We start from the raw sequence: 20,354 nt of genomic DNA, 5'->3' as shown, positions 1-20,354 counted from the left end.
TTACACGGCGTGAGCAGGTTTATATAAATAAGAAAAGAATTTTATAATAGCAAAACCTGTTGCTGTTGTGAAACACTTAACGGTTTCTCTTAACTAAGAGAAGAGTTTAAGAGATTATATGCAACACCCTTAAGTCATTCCCTTAGTTAAGGGGAAATCACGGCTTAAGTGTCATACTTAAGGGAAAAACTTAAGGTACTTTATGCAACCAGGCATTGAACTTCATAAAATTAAGGTTGAACCACTGTAGTCACATCGACTATTTTAACGATGTCTTTAGTACCTTTCTGGGCCTTGACAGTGGTAAATAATTGTTTACGGACGGGCCAGACAGCTCTCGGATTTAGGCCTAGGCTCAAGTGTCTTATATCGTTGGAATCCTTGGCTCAAACTTGGTATACATGTGTAAGGGCTCAATCTTTGGTCACGATAAAAAAATTGCATCGATTGGAAACTAGGTGGCACTATAACTTGAAAAAACATGAAAAGAGCTGTAACTATGCAACCGTTAGTCTGATTGACTTGAAATTGGGCATGCAGTAATCAATAAAGTACAGGACAATTCTCTATCTAGATTAATAATTATCAAAAAAAAAGTTGAACTTTACCCTTTGACAGTGTCATGGGCGTGGCAAAATATACTCAAAAGCCTATAAATCCTAAAAGAAAATTCAGAACTTCACAAAATTAAAGGGTTAGTTCACCCAAAAATGAAAATTCTGTCATTTATTACCCACCCTCATGTCGTTCCACACCCGTAAGACCTTCGTTAATCTTCAGAACACAAATTAAGATATTTTAGTTGAAATCCGATGACTCAGTGAGGCCTCCATAGGAAGCAATGACACTTCATCTCTCAAGATCCATAAAGGTACTAAAACATATTTAAATCGGTTCATGTGAGTACAGTGGCTCAATATTAATATTATAAAGTGACGAGAATATTTTTGGTGCGCCAAAAAAAACCAAAATAATGACTTATTTAGTGATGGCCGATTTCAAAACACTGCTTCAGGAAGCTTTGAATCATAAATGAATCAGTGTATCGAATCTGCTGTTCGGAGCGCCAAAGTCACGTGATTTCAGCCGTTGGCAGTTTGACACGCGATCTGAATCATGATTCGACACACTGATTCATTTATGCTCCGATTTTTCATGAAGCAGTGTTTTGAAATCGACCATCGCTAAATAAGTCATTATTTTGTTTTTTTTGGTGCACCAAAAATATTCTCGTCGCTTTATAATATTAATATTGAACCACTGTACTCACATGAACTGATTTAAATATGTTTTTAGTATCTTTATGGATTTTGAGAGAGGAATTGTCATTGCTCCCTTTGCAGGCCTCACAGAGCCATCAGATTTCAACTAAAATATCTTAATTTGTGTTCCGAAGATGAACGAAGGTCTTACGGGTGTGGAACGGCATGAGGGTAAGTAATAAATGACCTAAATTTTCATTTTTGGGTGAACTAACCCTTTAAGTGAGCACATGCAGCATATGACGCTAAAGAAGCATGCCAACTTTTATGGAGATCGGACCATAGGTGGCAAAAAGAACTGTTAAAAAGCTTTAAAAAACATATATTTTCAATGGTAAATTGCCTGTTTTGGCTGAAAATGGTCTTTACTTTCAATGATTTAATTGGTTACATGCTTGCTAAATAAAACTTAACATCTTTTTACACATATGTGCTTTAAGGCATTAAATGCTTGAACCCTGATAAATGCTACTTGCAGCTTTAATTATAATAGTGATTTCATAATATGTAGATATGAATCCTACTGGAAAAACTTATGAAAAGATGTCTTTCAATTAGTCAAATAGCATATCAAATAGCAATAGCAAATAGTGGAGTTCTGCAGCCATCTACTGATTAAAGTGATTTTTTTATTTTTTTATTTTTTTTTACTTTTAAAACTATATTTTCCAACACTAAACCATGGCATATTGTCCATGTAATCTCCATGAATGAAAGTTTTACATACAGTAAACGTGTAGCATCTGGACCAATCAGACACAATTATTCATTATATTTAATGAATTATCCAGAAACTCACTCTCTCAACAAAGTTCTGTGAACCCTTCCCCCTAAACTGCAACTAGCACCCCAAATGCAGCTAACATAAGATAAGGTTTATGCTCAGAAAGAATTTGCAGAAACTTGTGAATTAATTCTTGTTGAGAAGGACAAATAAACACTTTTTATCATATATAACCATTTGAGAAGTGTATAAACATGTATCCAATTTTCCCATTTCATGATTTCCCATTTACAGGAGTCGGCCTATGTATTAATTCTCTCTTCTTAACTCTTGTGTATTAATGTTTCAGAGTTTTCTTTTTTCTTTTAAAACTAAAATCACATGGTAGCATGTTTGGTTTCTATGGACTCCAATCTTCACTCTCGACCTGTTAATTTACATTACTTTTCGCTAACTCTGCCACATTAGTATTAAAAGAATCTAGAAGGTTCTTCTCTCAAACATCCAATGCAATGTCTTATGCTAATCTCTTGCTAGAGCACAAATAAGCCAACTCCTATTGGCTTAGTCACCTCAAGAGTATGTGGCATCTGCACTTTAAAAGTCACTCATCACAAGATTACACCAGTTCCTTCACTGAGAAAACACTGATGTGAAGACGATGGTGAGCTTGAAGTCTTTTAAGGACCCCCAAGCTTGTGCCAGGCTGCAGCCTTGTCTTTCCATTCACCAAAGATCCTCTGAATCCAACAGGTTCTCTCTCATCAAGACAACATCAGCAAAGATCAACGGGAGCCTCCACAAATTGCATCAGGATAGATTAATTCAAATGGGCGAGACATGTAAGTATTAAACTTAGTCTCATTATTAGATAAATTAAGTATCCTTACCCCCTTTAAAAGAAGTGTGCGCGAGACCTAAACTGATGGTTCCCTCAAGGCTGTTGATCTGCTGAATTTCAAACAATGCTATAACTTCTTGCTTTCCTGTATTCTGCTTCAGATCTCTCTTTCCCTTGATAAACTGTATGCATGTATATGTGTGGATGTTAGAGTATAGTGTTTAGTCTAGTTAATAAAGTCTCGTTCATGTCAAACGTAAAGTTGTCCGTGTTTCATGCTCATACTTTAGTCCCTAATTATGCCGATCCTGACTACAGGCTCTGAGTATACTGTACAAAAAGATTGTTATTTCCCATAACCCGGAAATGAACATTCCTTAAAATTAATAAACAATTAACACTGAGTGTTCATTGGCCAAACAGGTTAATATTAATTTTATTACATTAAGTTAATTTTATTAACTGATCCAAATATTTATAATTAATTATAACTAGTTGTGATTAATTATTCATATTTCTTTTGAGGTAATTTGCAACAGATTGTTGTCATTTTGAAAAAAAAAAAAAAAAAACAATTTAAAATATTTATTAATTTATTTATATAAATTTAAAACATGCCATAAATAATCAATCATCGTTAGTAAAAACATTAATAAAGTAATATTAACTGGTGAAAACATGTTTGTTTTTCTTTGTACTTTTGTCAAAGGGGGGCGCCAAAGTCTTATCGGGGCGCCCATCAAACTTTTTTCTGTGAAACACAAAAGAAGATATTTTGTCTCAGTGTGTTTGTCCATACAGTGAAAGTAAAAAAACAACTGAAACATCTTTTGTGTTAAAAAAGAAATAGTCATACAGGTTTGGAATGAAATAAGTAGCTGATTACAGAATTTTCATTTTTGAATGAACTGTCCATTTCAAGTCGAGCTGTTGTGAGTAATGAATAAATGTTATCTAGAATTATATATATATTTTATTCAACTGCATATTGTAGAAAAGAGAACATGATCCCTTTAAGTATTTTAGTTAGCCTTACTGTGATCTAATCTCTTATAGGTTGTTCAGTTACGCAGTCTTTAGAGCATATAGACAGGTCACATTAGTCAAGCTTGCATCAGCAGATTCACATTGACCTATTGACCTACACGACGCCTATCACCACATTAGTATACATATTACGGTCCATTCAGTATTATCAGCAGCTTTGCCGCATTGCTCAGGAGCTAATTACCCTCCTCCATCCCCAGCTCCTCCTTTGTTCAGTCAGGACTTGCCTTTCTCTTTTGATCAAACTCATTCCTCAATTATGTTAATTATTGTCATTAAGAAAATTAATGATATTGCAATACTTGGTTCTGTTCTGTTTACCCTAAGGGGGGTTATCGCTGCTCTACCTGCTCGGAAATGCCAGTCATCTTTGACGATAGTGATTCTGACAGAACTTTAGTTAGTTTTTGGGGTCGCTCGCGATTTATATGAAATTGCCGGAGCAATTTCATATAATTTCATACAAAGTGTGTGTTCATGAACGCTATACTGTTGGTCAGTGCGCTGTGAACTGTGACTCACATCTGTGCAGAAGTTCAGTAAACTGTGTGAACAAATCTCCTTGTCGTGGCTCATTTCACCCGCGTTTCCCACTGCGTCGACTCAAATCAGCTGCACGACAGTAGGCTACTATACGCATTTATGTCTATGTTTTACTCTTAATCTTATGATTTTCTTTCATATGCTTATGTTTTCTTGGTGCTTTAAGATTTATTTGTAAAATGTGTCGGTAAACTATTGTTGTTTTGTTGTTGTTGTTGTTGTTGCGTTGCCTGCCTCCTTCTTTTGCCACCACTGCCGGTGTTCTGGGTCAGAAACCTCTGTTGGGTTGAACGCGGTGTCTCTGGCTAGGGAGCTGGCTAGGGCACACCGCAGTTATGCCCAAAGAATATAATTTAAAATGGCTCAACTGATACATTGAACACCAGAAATACATATACGAATAGTCAGTTGCTGGGTCACACCCAGACTAGGTGAACCTTGACTGGAGGTGCCTGGCACTGACACGAGAGTCTGGTATGTCCGGTGGTGGGAAGGAGAGATAAGGCGAATCAGAGGCGGGTTTGATGGTTGAATGGACGGGCCTATCGATTGTGCTTGCCGCCGGGGATGGAGTGGCTTTTGAACCTAGCGGGTTATGGATTTATCTGTAATCATTTCACTGACTACTATTCGTTATTATTATTATCATCACTACCAATGCTACTGCCATTACTTCCAATCCAGCACCAATGGCTACTGCAATTATTATTTATTTATTTATTTATTTATTTATTATTATTGTTGTTGTTGCATTACAATGTATTGATGTCTATTTATCACCGAGGGCAGCCACTTCCAGTTTTTTTCCTCTTTTTTCCTCCCTACAACAATACAAGGAAAGCTAAACAGTAATCACTAGTACAATTCATGAAATTGACTTAACTGATCTCTGTAGGCCTACCTGTACCTGCTGAAACTACTACAACCATATATCTATAATAGCCTACTCTCTCTCCTGTCCTCGTCTGTGTTTGTATATGTATATAACTGTCACTGCTTTTTTCTTCTTTTGTAACTGTCTTTTTGCTTAATTAAAAAAAAAAGATGTCGGCTACACTTTTTACCCAGTTTTAAGAGCAGAAAAGAGAATGAATTAGTTCCGATGTTATGAAATGCAAAATGTGACAAAGACAAAAAAAATAAAAAATAAATCGAGTAGGCCTTAATTTTTATGATAAAATAGTATTTCAGTCGTTCTACTTCAAAATTTCACGTTTCAATTAGTATTTCAGTTACTTGTAGTTACGTGTTACTTGTAGTTTATTTATTTTCTTTTTTTTAGCGAAATATTCTTGCAATTTATAGGGAAAATTGTTTCTACACCAAATATTTTAGGAAATGTTATAGCCTACACTTGTCTAAGTGGTTATCTTGAATCCTTTATAAGCATTTCAGAGCCATTTAAATATTATTGACAATTATTTTTATATGCCTATTATTTTTTACAACAAGTAGCCTACATTTTTCTTAGATCATAACTAAATTATTCATAGCCTATACAACACTACTATATCCATAGCACAACGCAATCTTTATTTCTTTTGTTTGTCCTTTTAACAATTACCTGATGATGCATATAAAGGAACCTTGGTTTTGTTTTAAATCATTTGGTCTCAGGTTCAGTTCCATAATGAGGCACAAGCACATTATGATTTTCTATGTGTGTTTTTTTCCAGATACTCAACAGCAAAGGCTAACTGAATATAATAGCTAATTTCAGGTAATTACGTTAACAATGGTGAAGATGGAATATTCCGCTAATGAATGATGACGGTGTGGGTATTATTAATAAAGAGCACACTCATTATTAGTTGCGTGGAACACAACCCGCCACACGCGCTGAATCGGCAGAATCGAATTCATAGAGCGCGAGCTCCTGTGTGTAGTATGCTCGTGTGGTCTGGGGGTTGCATAGGAAATGAATTAAATGCGGTGGATCGTTGGTAGGTATTATTCGCTGATGTGGGTTGCTTTCCCATCTGAGAAAATTTTTTTCTCATCAGTTTTATGAAAGAAATCACCCGTTCATTGAAAGAAGTGGGAATGCCCAGCTTTTTCGGGTTGAGATGAAAAGGAAAATGCCTCTCGCGGGCAAACACTTTACTACGTATGATACAACCCTTCGGTCTCCTGTTAAAGATGCAATTATATTTGCATATAATCAATGTAATAAAAATACATACTGTAATTAAAAAACGCTCGTACATTTAAACTTAAGACAGGGCGGCTGGGTTCACTTTTCCTTTTCGTTTTGACAGAGCATTTTTTTTTTTTCTTCAAGGTGAAACTCAACGGCTTTTATTACTACAGTTTTCTCCCATTTTACGGTTTGTGGTGGGTTTTTGGTTGACCTATAAGAAAACCCCAGATGGTAATAATCCAAAGAACCAATTCATTCTAAATAGGCTATATTCTGTTTTCTTAAAAAGATAAAGAGTATTTTACCTGACAATGAAAACTTTAGTGCTGTCTATAATTGTCTGAGAGAAAAAAAATGTTAGATAGCCTAGATGTATATAACAAAGATGCATTATATAACAATCAAAACAAGGGGCACTTATTTTAAAGAAATATGGCATAAGCACACTTTTCAAACAAAGCATTTCAAAGAGTTTCATAGATTTCTATAGATAGATAGATAGATATATGACAGATAGATAGACAGATAAATAGATAGATAGATATATGATAGATAAATAGATAGATAGATATATGATAGATAGATAGATAGATAGATAGATAGATAGATAGACAGACCACATCCTCTTAGCCACAGCATATAGGGAGATGCGCAGTGAGAAAAAGACGCTGTGGTTTGCAAGAAAAAATTCCAGATATGATTAGGCTTTTCTTTCCATTCATCACACAGTTTTAGTATATAAACAGACCAGTTTGCATCCATGTCTTCAGAAAGATCTATTCAATACGTTTCAGCACCGTTTGTGACTGAGTGACTACTTTACAGCTTTTTTAACTTTTTGACTTGGACACTCAGCATCGTCTTTCTGACTTTTGACTTGGACACTTAGAATCATCTTTCAGATTTTTGGTCTCATATTATAGCTACAGAATGGCACTTTGGAAATATATTGCTTTATTGAGTCCATTCCTTTTTTTCTCCCAAATTTGCTCAATGCCAACAAAGTGCATCCTGCGGCAGACACTTGTGAAAGAAACTCACAGTCTACTTGAGAATATGGTAAGTTGAGTTTTCTTCTCTTTTTTTCTGTTCCCTTTTTTATTTCCTTTCCCTGCCTTACCTATGTGGCTATGTCCTTATGTCTTTCCTTATAGGGAGGTCTTTTTCCTCGTGAATGCTTGAAAGAAAACATCAAAATAACCTTCCCGAAATCTGCACTGCAATCAAATGACTCCAGTCAGGTGAACTAACAACACACCAGATTAGCTCCTTAATTGTCTATATGTTTCTGAGGAATACTTGCCAGGGCATGTGTAATATTTTCTAACTTGTTATATGTTTAATTTTCAGAACATCGGTGTAGCAAAGGCAGTCTATAAAATCATGGAGCACATTGATTTCCTGTTTGCTAACGACAGTTATCCAGAGTCCTGGGACCAGATGAAAGTGGAGCATTTCCAAAACATAGTTCACCGTTTAACTGGCGAGAAAAAATGTGTAAGTTCGAAATACATTTCTTGTTATAGGCTATTATAGATGAATCTATGAATCATGCCTGTAATTATGTCATATTTCTCCTCTGTGTGTAGTTTATGGGGAGAACGCACAGACCTGTGGATGATTTTCCAGCAAGAGACGATGCTCTGAAAACCTTCTTTGATAAACTGGCCACTCTCCTCAGAGACAAGGTAGCCTTCTGCAGATTTCAGTATGCATATAACATAAACTACAATGCACTGTTACTTCATCCCATTTCCTACTAATAATATATAATTTGTCTTTTTTCCTCAATCAGGACAACAGTGTCTGCGCGTGGGAGGTGGTTCGAAAGGAGCTCCTGTGTGTTCTCCATGACATCCTCAAGCTTAAATCATTCAAAATGTAGTTCTCTGTATTTATTTGTGTATTTATTATTTATTTATATATATATATATATATTTATTTATTTATTTGATTTATTTGTAAACTGTTAAATCACTGTACTAGACACTCAATAAAACACTCAATGCAACTGAAGACAAGTTTATCTCTGAGTTTCACGAGTTCGTTTCCTCATAAAATCTTTAAGCTAATAAGGTTAAGCGTATTTGGCTTGCTGTCCGCTGTGGAGGGGCTCGAGGAAGCAGCTTCAACTCGAGCTTGGATATACCCCCCAGGGACTACTATTGCATGAAAGAGGAGTACGATAGATGAGATGCTTAATTTATGTGGTGGAGTTGGGGAGGTGGAGGGATATCGAAACAACTGATGCCAGAGCAGGGTGAGTAGCTGCTTATATGCTCTGGATGTAATTGAAAGATTAGGGTTCCCTGCTCTTGAGATTATGTTTGAGTTTCACTAATTTAAAGATTAGATGGGTTCACTCCTCCCGAAATTACGTTGTGAACTTCACATAATTTACAAGCTGCGACTTGCAACTGAACAATATCACAAAAGCAAGAGTGCCCTTGTTTCAAGTATCATGCTGTATTGCTGTAAAATTAAAGCTGTGATATCCAGACAGTAGAGTGTAAAATGCTTTTATATAACATTTTCCAAAACACAAATACACATTTTTTTCCAGTTGGCATAGGACTGGTAGTTCAGCTGCGTCATTTGGAATTAAAGGGTTAGTTCACCCAAAAATGAAAATTCTGTCATTAATTACTCACCCTCATGCCGTTCTACACACGAAAGACCTTTGTTCATATTCAGAACACAAATTAAGATATTTTTGATAAAATTTGATAAAAAATAAATTTGATAAAATGGCTCAGTGAGGCATGCATTGCCAGCAAGATAATTAGCTCTTTCAAATGCCCCAAATAGTACTAAAGACATATTTAAAACAGTTCATGTGACTACAGTGGTTCAACCTCAATGTTATGAAGTGACGAGAATACTTTTTGAGCACCAAAAAACAAATTAATGACTTTATTCAACAATATCTAGTGATGGCTGATTTCAAAACACCGCTTCATGAAACTTTGACGCGTTTCGAATCAGTGTGTATCAAACTGCTAAAATCACGTGAACCATTGAAATTTCAAAACGTTTCAAAACCATAGTTTGAAACACTTAACGTGACTTTGGCAGTTTGAGACACGGTCCAAACCACTGATTCGAAACAAAGGGTTCGTAAAGCTTTGAAGCTTCATGAAGCAGTGTTTTGAAATCGCCCATCACTAGATATTGTTGAATAAAGTCGTTATTTTGTTTTTTTGGCGCACAAAAAGTATTCTCGTCGCTTCAATATATTAAGGTTGAACCACTGTAGTCACATGAACTGTTTTAAATATATCTTTAGTTACTTTCTGGGCATTTGAAAGTGTAAATTATCTTGCTGTCTATGGAGGCCTCTCTGAGCCATCAGATCTTATCAAAAATATCTTAATTTGTGTTCTGAAGATGAACGAATGTCTTACAGGTGTGGAACGACATGAAGGTGAGTAATTAATGACAGAATTTTCATTTTTATGTGAACTAACCCTTTTGGTGGCCACAACTAAAAAAGTGAAACGTTCTAATTAAAGTGACCAGCAGGGGTATGTGCAATCACAAATCGACACTTCCCAATCATTTCATATAATTGTAAATTAGCTTTAGAGGAAATGCCACAAACCATTACAAAGTGACACCTACCATTCTGAAATGCTTTATAAAAAACCATTCAGAATGTGCTGGACTTTGATACTGGCTCTTTACAATGCAGAGTAAGTCTATAGATACATTCAATCTGGTGTGCACCATCATGCAAAAATAGAGGTTTACAGTAACGGATGCGACTGTTAATGCAGTATTCCTAATGACCCATGATACATTTTGTGTGTTTCCTAGAATGGGGGATTTGCGTTATCAACAATATACAGTAGGCCTACTGGTATAACATAACATTCAGTGGCACGTACATGCCACTCAAATAAAGAAGTGCCACAACCTGATTACATGTTTGAAAAATAAATATTTGTAAATACGTTTAATTGATATGTTAAAAAAACACCCCCACTAAATGAGGCTATTTATTTAGGATTTTGTGTCACAATTACATCAGTATAGCTGCTCAAATCATATGTCAGTATATGGAAGTGCCACAACATATACGGTGACATGTTCCGCAACATTGTCAGTGGCACGTGACACAATCCATTGGCACATATGTCACAATTCCACTATCCATTGGCACATGCCAATAAAAACCAGACATGTCACCTACATGTGACATGTGCCTAAGCATGTGCCACTGTGTCAATGGCTTCTGTGCGAAAGATACTGTGCCATTTCATGTTAATACCGCTACTGGACATAGCCATAGTCCAGCACCCCCTCTGTGTACCTATAATGGTTGGAACTTTAGTGTTAGGGTGAAGCTGGACATTCAAGCCCATCATGTGCAGAGCGGGGGATCTGGATGTCAAGCTCCACCTATTGGCTCAACTGTGCGCATTTCCAGGCAACACACAGTAGCGGAGTGTCATTCTTGAATGAATAAGTGAATACAGAGAATGATTAAATAACTTATTTAGGGCCTATAAATTTTGTCCATCAGGAATTCACTACCCTCCACCTCATTCAGTTTTTACAGATAGACATTAACTTTTTCAGTATTCTTCAATCTATCAATTATAAAAAAAGTGTATAGGGTCACCAGTGACCCAATGAATGTAATAGTGTAAGTATATTTTTTTCTGCAGCAATAATTCAATCTCTGATGTGTTTCACCTTTATTCCTCAAGATGGTGATGGCTGATACACAATGAAATTATGTTTCACTCATAATTACCCACAGGCATAAAACAAAAGAATACACAAGTATCATCAGCAAAACTTTAATGGCTTGGTGATTTAGAACAATTTCTGAATACGCAATCAAATATTAGTGTCGCTTGATAGTGGATCTGGTGAAGATGCTATCAGCGAAATTTTGAAAATGAAAATATTGAAAATGATAGTTTTTAGAATATGGCTGAGATTGTGAATATGAGCCAGATGCTAAATGTACTGGAGAAATTAACAATGATAATAGTAAAAAAAAAAATCTGCTAACCCAAAGATTGAAAAGGCAACAAAAATGCTTTATTTTGTTCATTTGTAATTGTTATTAAAATATCAGAAGAATTTTATACTATTGTGGCAGTTAGAGATTCATCCATGTTAGAAATAGATCTGGGTCGCTAAAGACCTGAATATGTAATAATGATTGGTGAAACAATCGACTAATTTGTAATGGTCTGACCTGTCAGGAAGACAAAAACCCAAACAAGCGGCTAAATAACTTTTGGGTCAAATGTGGAAGATAGCTGTCACATTTGGCCAAGATATGACATGGCTGACATGGCTAGATTTGACATGTGGGCTGAATTTTCACTATGTTTTGCCATGGCTTTAGAATTGGAGGGAATTTTCTTTTGTATCACACCATTTTTATTGAGGTATATGGCAAATACTAATTTGCTTCAGTTAAGTGCTGTAAGTTTTTAACTGTTTAAAAGTTTTTAATAATATAAAGTAGCTATATTAATAAGTACAGTGGTGTGAAAAAGTGTTTGCCCCCTTCCTGATTTTTTATTTTTTTGCATGTTTGTCACACTTTAATGTTTCAGATCATCAAACAAATTTAAATATGAATCAAAGATAACACAAGTAAACACAACATGCAGTTTTTAAATGAAGGTTTTTATTATGAAGGGAAAACAAAATCCAAAGCCTCATGACCCTGTGTGAAAAAGTGCTTGCCCCCTAAACCTAATAACTGGTTGGGCCACCCTTAGCAGCAACAAATGCAATCAAGCATTTGCGATAACTTGCAATGAGTCTGTTACAGTGCTGTGGAGGAATTTTGGCCCACTAGTCTTTGCAGAATTGTATAATTCAGCCACATTGGAGGATTTCTGAGCATGAACCGCCTTTTTAAGGTCAACAATAGGATTGAGGTCAGGACTTTGACTAGGCCACTCCAAAGTCTTCATTTTGTTTTTCTTCAGCCATTCAGAGGTGGACTTGCTGGTGTGTTTTGGATCATTGTCCTGCTGCAGAACCCAAGTTCGCTTCAGCTTGAGGTCACGAGCAGACGGCCGGACATTGATCTTCAGGATTTTTTGGTAGACAGCAGAATTCTTGGTTCCATTTATTCCAGGTCCTGAAGCAGCAAAACAGCCCCAGACCATCACACTACCACCACCATATTTTACTGTTGGTATGATGTTCTTTTTCTGAAATGCTGTGTTACTTTTACACCAGACGTAATGGGACACACACCTTCCAAAATGTTCAACTTTTGTCTCGTCAGTCCACAGAGCATTTTCTCAAAAGTCTTGGGGATCATCAAGATGTTTTCTGGCAAAACTGAGACGAGCCTTTATGTTCTTTTTGCTTAGCAGCGGTTTTCGTCTTGGAACTCTTCCATGCGGGCCATTTTTGCCCAGTCTCTTTCTTATGGTGGAGTCATGAACACTGACCTTAACTGAGGCAAGTGAGGCCTGCAGTTCTTTGGATATTGTTGTGGGGTCTTTTGTGACCTCTTGGATGAGTCGTCGCTGCGCTCTTTGGGTAATTTCATTTTGGTCGGCCAGCCACTCCTGGGAAGGTTCACCACTGTTCCATGTTTTCGCTATTTGTGGATAATGGCTCTGACTGTGGTTTGCTGGAGTCCCAAGGCTTTATAAATTAGATCTCAATTACTTTCTTTCTCATTTGTTCCTGAATTTCTTTGGCTCTCAACATAATGTGTAGCTTTTGAGGATCTTTTGGTCTACTTCACTTTGTCAGACAGGTCCTATTAAAGTGATTTCTTGATTGTGAACAGGTGTGGCAGTAATCAGGCCTGGGTATGGCTAGAGAAACTGAACTCAGGTGTGATAAACCACAGTTAAGTTATGTTTTAACAGGGGGAGGGGGGGGCAAGCACTTTTTCACACAGGGCCATGGGGGTTTGGATTTTGTTTTCCCTTCTTAATAAAAACCTTCATTTAAAAACTGCATGTTGTGTTTACTTGTGTTATATTTGATTCATATTTAAATTTATTTGATGATCTGAACAGTCAAAAAATGAGTACTGGGTAACACTAATAGGCTAACTCACAACAGAAGAGTACACAAGTTCTCACATTCAACAAAATTAAGGATCTCTCAAAACACAAGTGGGAGAAGTGAAACTGTGTCAATGATGAGCACCAGCTGTGGCCAGTTAGCGAGTGCTAAGCAAGCAGAGTGAGAGAGAGACTGCATCTGAAAACCTAGGCAGGCAATCAGGAAATGACGCATGAAGGCACCTCACGAAACTGATTTCGGACAGACTTCTGAGGCAGCATAAGAGTTTAATGATCTACAGCAAAACAGCACGAGCTTTGGTGAGAACTAAACAAATATTTAATTACTACGGTAGAAATTTCTTGCTAGAAATGACATCAAAAGTGGAAAAATGTTTTTCAGAAATGTACATTTACACACAAACTGACAAACGCAACTTTTGGACACATTGTGGGATATCAAAGGCAGCGAAGGATTCATCTATGCTGCCTTCAAAAATCGATCAGATGAAGGTATTTCAGCAAACAGGAAGTGAAGGTAACATTGGATTCGGATATGCCTTGATGCCTTCCTTGAAATGTGTCCTCCGAAGGCAGCATTTTCCAGTTTTCAGACGCAGCCAGAGACAGAGAGGGAAAACAAAACAAAACAAAACATAAAAAAACCTTGGCAACATAAATGCACCCATGCAGTCGTGAACAAGTATGCTTGTTTGAGGTGCTCCTTGTCTGAAATGTAGGCGAGAGCAGGGGTGCCACTGGGGTTTCTGGGCCCCCTAGCTAGTTTGTACTCTAGGCCCCAAGACTCCACCCAGGGCCATAGCTTGACAAGGGGTATTGTCAAGTTATGTTTAATGCAGAACTTTTTCAAAAAAAAAAAAAAAAAAAAAAATTATAAAAACCTATAAGAAAATCTGGAGGGGACCAGTGGTGATCCCTGCATATAACAAAAATCATTATCAATAAGCATAACAATAAAGCATAATCCATAAGAGAGACAATACAGCAATACGTTTGAGCAGTTTAATGAATAAACTGAAATTATGCATTTATAACTATATACAATTAACTAGTTCAAGTAATTAAGACCATTGCACTTTCTCTCTCAAACACAGACACTATTGAATCTCTGTCTGGATGTCTTTGCACAATATTTAATAAAATATAGAGAAAAACAATTAACTTTATTATTATTATTATTATTCGCTGAGTTTCACACATCAGCAGCTCCAGAAAGAAGCATGGAAATGAGCTAAAACAGTGACAGGATTGAATCAGGACATTGGATCAGTGAGTTAAACTCGAGAACCAAATAAGTTCTATTCTCAAATGAATCATTCAGATTGGTTTTATCAACAGGATCCTCAAATTCTTTGAACTGAACCGACTCAAACAAGTGATTCACACGAATCAGACATCATTACAATGCTTACAGTATATCATAAACTCACCCAAGACAATTAATTCAGATTAAATTTCAATCGAATCCTCAGAGAAAGCTGTTGCAAGGCTTCGGAAATAGCCTACATCACAGGACTAGTTTTAATGTAACTTGGTAATTTTTCATCTTTTTTTGAAGCTCAATGCTTCATTACTATTGCTGGATTGCATGGAAAAACATACATTCTTGGAAATATTACTACAACTTCCAGTGGATAAACATAGGTGTGATTGATGGAATTTCTGTTTTCTAAATGTTAATTATAACAGCTTCATAGCTTCAACACTTTCCTCTTTTGGTATCCCAATTTTGTCTGTCATCTCTTACTTGACGTGCAACAAGTCAGAACTTTGAAGTGTCGTGTTTCTGAATAACCCGCGAACGTCTTAAGGGGACACACACACGTACTTGCCACAGTCTGAGGGCATTCATTATAGTGTGCTTAATAGATTATTGTGCGAAAAGACCACTTAAATACCACAATTATACAGAAAAATAGGGGCCAGTGTGTGTTCAGACTCCAGGGCCCTTTGAATTGCCCTAATCAGTGATCAGATAATTGACCCGCTCAGTTGGTGGAGAGCAACTGCAGAATCCAACACATCCGGCTCGCCATTGCTAGAGTTTTTTGACATGTCCGCATGATATTAGAGCAAGTTGGACCACACTTAGACACATAACCAGCATGCATCTCGCAGTGATCACCGGTGATCAGTTTTGTGCAGATTTTGCTCATCTCATATGAGCCTATTTATAAAAAAAAATTTGCTTAGCGCCAAGTCAAGGTCTAAGCCATAGGTCTAAGCAGATGTATGAAATTTTCCTTGTGGCAGAGTGGAGTACTGCAGGTACTTGGAAATCTAAGCAATTCTTGCAACTCTCATTCTCAAGTAAAGGATTTGGATGTTGACGTTGATCTTATGACAGTAGGCGGAGTTAAAGCAGAGATCTGAAACCATTCAGCTGCACACAAATCATTTGCGATTCATAAATTTAACATCTGGAAGAGTGTGAGTGTAAGCCTACGCACATTTTTTGAGAAATGATCATAAGATGTAGGACAGTTTCTATGCAACATTTTATAAATGAGGCCGTATGAGTTGCTGTATACAATGAACAATGGCATTTTCATGAATGCCAAGTTAAAGCAGAACTAAGTAACTTTTTTTACCTTCATAAATAGTTTTCTAAGTCCTTACGATGGTTAATTGACTTGTAGTGGTGTGTTTGAGGTGAGCACTAACCCCCTCTGGCACGTCTACGCCAGAAAACAGCACTTGCAAGTTGAGCTTCGCCGACCCGACACAATCTCGCCTCATGTTCACGTTCACGTGAGAGTGACAAAATGCTTTACGGTAATTCAAAAACAATGTATATATTATGACTTTATAAGACAATTTCGAAAATTACCCACCTCCATCGAGATTTCTTGTACTGTATTTGCAAAACTACTGCGCTGGTGAGCGTTGTAGTCGTTGTAGTCCAGAGCTGCGCTTGGAGTATTTATGACAGTGTGATTCACTGAAGGAACCTGTAGGGGGAGCTTCGCAAATCTTACTGAGTTCCACTTTAAGGGAAGATGTCACTTTTTTTTTTAGAATTTGATATTTTTATATTTGATATAAACAATTTGATATTTTTATTCTTTAAAAGTGACATATACTGTAGCTATGTTTCCCTCATTTTCCATTTCACAGCCATTTAAACAAAATATCCTCACCTGTTACAACCATATAAGAGTTTACTGATCTCAAAACATTCATGTTTAACCAGAACTACCACTGCTGTATAAAAAGAACAATGTTTAAAGGATTTAAATTCAATGTCTGTTAACATTCATTCTTCAGCTGCTCCTTTTCTGTCCAAGTTTGCTCAATGATAACAGTTAAACAGTCAAACTGGTTAAATAAGTCTCATAGAAATCTATAAGACTGCAGTCTTAGATTCATCTTAACTGACATCTTGGTGCTTACAGAAATCTAGAATATAAGTGTAAAGGGCAAAAGAGCTGAAATATATGAAACAGAAGAGGCTATTTATATCTGTGACCATGCAGCGCATGCAGCGCATGATATCATGCTGTAACATAGGGTACAACAAATTTGCATTTGCTCTAGACATAGAAAAAGACAAAAACAGGATGTTATTTTGCAACAATGTTGCAAACACAGGATATGTGGTTAAAGTGTGATCGCTAGAATAGGTCTATTTGGATCTCGTATAGCATAATGTAAATCTAGAAATAACTTCTGCTGGAACAAACAGCTACATAGATGCACAAATGTATAAGGTCACATCATCGAAGTGTAAGGTCACACAGAGAGAGAGAGAGAGAGAGAGAGAGAGCGAGAGAGAGGGAGAATGAGAGAGCTGTTTAAATATCAACCTTAATATTTCGCAGGTGTATCTTATTTCACATTTACTTATCCACCTACCTCCCTTTTTTCATAACACTCTTTTTTATTCATCTGCATTGATCTCTTTCATTCAGATATTTCACCAAGTATGAAACTGTGATAACACAAGATTCTGAGAGGTCAATGTATTCAAAATGCATCTTTTATTAAGAAATTACAAAAAACATACAAAAATACAACATTTTAAATGTATAAATAAAGAGGTGTTCAAAAGTGAACTGTCCAGTGCTGAATGGAAATGGTGATGTAACAAATCAAAAGTGAAAGTGACAGTTATTTCGGTTACCTCTATAGTCACAAAGGCAATAAATAAATATATAAATAAATAAATAAATAAATAGATAAATAAATAAATAAATAAATAAGCATGCAAACAAGCATCTAGAGCTGTGGAGATTCATACATGATGTCAGAGTTGTGCTTCAATATGAAGTTCAGGGTGCGGAGAATCTCACTTCTCACGATTTCCCATGCGCAGAAACTGAAATCCTGCACAGAAAAACAGCATTCAACATTAGAATGTTTATTATAGAACACAAAAGATATGACTAAAGTTATACTGTAGGTTGGGGACACAAGCATACCTTTTCTTTCAGTGTTGAGGATAAAGCTTCGAAGTAAACCTTAAGAGAGGCTTCTCTGCTGGGAAAATTCTCTTCCGCTTCAGACTTGCTCATGATCTACATTTGAGAAGATGCAGAAAGCATGAAATATTAAATGCAAATAAATTAAAAGTCATTTACATATACATAAAAGTCATATATTTTTTCTTCTTGACCATAAATTACACAAAATCTAATCTCAAACCTTTTTATGATATATGGTATTTTTAATTTTGTCATTTCAGAGTATCAACATTTATGAGATTTAGCCAGTTGAAACTAAATCGAGGTTAACTGATCTAATTTTGTTTCTATAGAAAATAGTGATCTTTGACATTGAACATCAACGTTTTTGTGTCTATTTGTTAATGAAGGATTTGTAGACACATTGACGATTTTAGATTTGTGGAGTAAAAATAGGTTTATTTTGAAGTGAAAAGTAGATAAAATATTGCCCCAAGTAAGGGGGCCATCTTCAGCACTAGTGTTAATTGCATTTACAATTTAAAAGTAAATGCACATTGTTCTTAAAGGGGCATCTTGCCCCATCTCTATAACATTCATGTTACACAGCTCTCTGAAAATACTTGATTCTGATTCGTCAGTTGAGGCACCATGCGGTCAAATATTTTTGAGTAATGGCCGGTGCTACTTCTTGGTGCTTCATGCATCTTAAAATGTCTTTGAAGCTGTTCAGAGAACTTCATTATTAATTTTATGTTGAATATAAAGCTTTTGATACTAAAAGTTCAGGAATATAGGCCTACAATTAAAGAAAATGACTGTTTTTCGTTGCGGCAGCTTTAAGACAACATGCAGGTCCACAAATTGCTTTTATAATTTAATATAATTATAATTTAATTATAAATTAATCACATATAGCCTAATTTGAACAAAGTTGAGATTTCTGAAGTTTAAGACATTAAAACTTACGCATTTGCTCTCCTCAATCTGCCGGTATACGATGCCTCGAAAGTCAGTCATTTTTTCTTCATCCCACTGGTCTGGAACAGTGTGGTCCTCAAACAGTGCGTCAATATTCTGGAGTGTCTGGTAAACAGCCTTTTCAACACCAGTAACCTTCAGAAACAGTAAGAGATGAAGAGTAAACTCACAGATACAACCTACACTCTAAAAAAATGGTGTTATAATATCACCATTTAATAAAGGTGCTATGGAGCACCTTTAAAGATATGTTGCTATAGCACCAAAAGTGGTTCCCCTATGATTCTTTTTAGAGTGTAATAGTGCAAATTAAAAAAGGGCAATCTAAGTTTTTTTACCTGAAGCGTGTTGCTGGACTCAAACACAGTTTGGGGGAAAGATATGGAAACGTGGTCGTCCAGGCATTGCGAAGGGAAAAGGCCACCCTAAAACAAAATTTAATTTAGTTAAACTTGAAGAATATATTTGCATTGTGTTGAACCTTGAAAATTCTCTGCAACAATTCTTACCGCAGTCTCTATAAATGTACAGGTTTTCTTCATCAAGTCCTTCCGAAGGATGCAGTTTCTTGTTGGCAATGACCAGACCTGCGCAAAGCAGAAAAAGGTGCACAGCCAAGCCACACGATGAAAGTCCATTCTGAAAGATGTCTATAGAGGAACGGAGAGCGTATGAGGTTAAAGCAACATGATTCACCAATTTCAAGAAATAAATAATTAGATTAATTATAAGCCACAATTTGACTGCTTACCTCGCTGAATTGTTTATCCTTTACAAGTTGTGTTTGTTGGTAAGTGATATCCTACTCACAGTAGGTCTGAAGGTTATATACTGCATTTTAAATCGAAAAGTAAAGGCGTAATTCCAAACGTTGCACCCGAAATAGGGGGCAATTGATGACTTTCCGTTTTCGAGACGTCTTTAACTTCAACCGTCTTAGCGGTTTGTGAAGTTTTCTAATGCTGAATTGCATCTTTCATTCTAGTGTATCCCAAATGAGATTTCCCCTTATGAATGAAGCTACAAGACGTGTTATAAACTCATCTTAAAAAGATTGATATGGTATCTAAGAGCCCAAGGTGAAACGAAACCCAATAAAATAATCAAATACATTCCTTTGTATTAGTAATTATTGTAGATGAGTAGTGATATTTTTGAGCTAAAACATGCACATTGTGGCATGTTGACACATGTCTTTGTTCACGAGAACTTGTTGACAACTTAATTTATTCTACATGATGGCTTAGTCACAGATGAGCTGTTCGACAAAAACATTTTCAAACGTATCCAATCTAAATAATAATTCGAAACCAATTCACCGAATCGTAAAGTAGGCTATAATTGTCGTGAGATTGTGTTGTCAGATCATGTGTTCATAATTAGGCTTA

At 36.2% G+C, this 20,354-nt stretch overlaps 2 protein-coding genes across 2 annotated transcripts; one reads left to right on the top strand and one right to left on the bottom strand.

The window, feature by feature from the left end:
- Positions 1-6,973: 6,973 nt before the first annotated feature.
- ifnphi2 (interferon phi 2) lies at positions 6,974-8,551 on the top strand. The gene is made up of 5 exons (XM_048162413.1): positions 6,974-7,616; positions 7,712-7,798; positions 7,908-8,054; positions 8,147-8,245; positions 8,353-8,551. The coding sequence occupies exons 1-5, from the start codon at positions 7,488-7,490 to the stop codon at positions 8,440-8,442; spliced, it is 552 nt and encodes a 183-aa protein (XP_048018370.1). The 5' UTR covers positions 6,974-7,487; the 3' UTR covers positions 8,443-8,551.
- A 9,009-nt stretch (positions 8,552-17,560) lies between these two features.
- Positions 17,561-20,282, bottom strand: ifnphi3 (interferon phi 3). Its single transcript, XM_048162399.1, has 6 exons — positions 19,718-20,282; positions 19,476-19,616; positions 19,305-19,391; positions 18,955-19,101; positions 18,004-18,099; positions 17,561-17,908 (listed from the first exon to the last, which is right to left on the bottom strand). Exons 2-6 carry the CDS (start codon positions 19,602-19,604, stop codon positions 17,801-17,803), a joined length of 567 nt encoding a protein of 188 aa, XP_048018356.1. The 5' UTR covers positions 19,605-19,616; positions 19,718-20,282; the 3' UTR covers positions 17,561-17,800.
- Positions 20,283-20,354: the final 72 nt, after the last annotated feature.

The sequence above is a fragment of the Megalobrama amblycephala genome, linkage group LG1, assembly GCF_018812025.1.
Source record: "Megalobrama amblycephala isolate DHTTF-2021 linkage group LG1, ASM1881202v1, whole genome shotgun sequence".
NCBI classification, from domain to species: Eukaryota; Metazoa; Chordata; class Actinopteri; order Cypriniformes; family Xenocyprididae; genus Megalobrama; species Megalobrama amblycephala.
The sequence above is the reverse complement of the archived record's forward strand: the minus strand, read 5'-3'. Positions and strand labels throughout refer to the sequence as shown.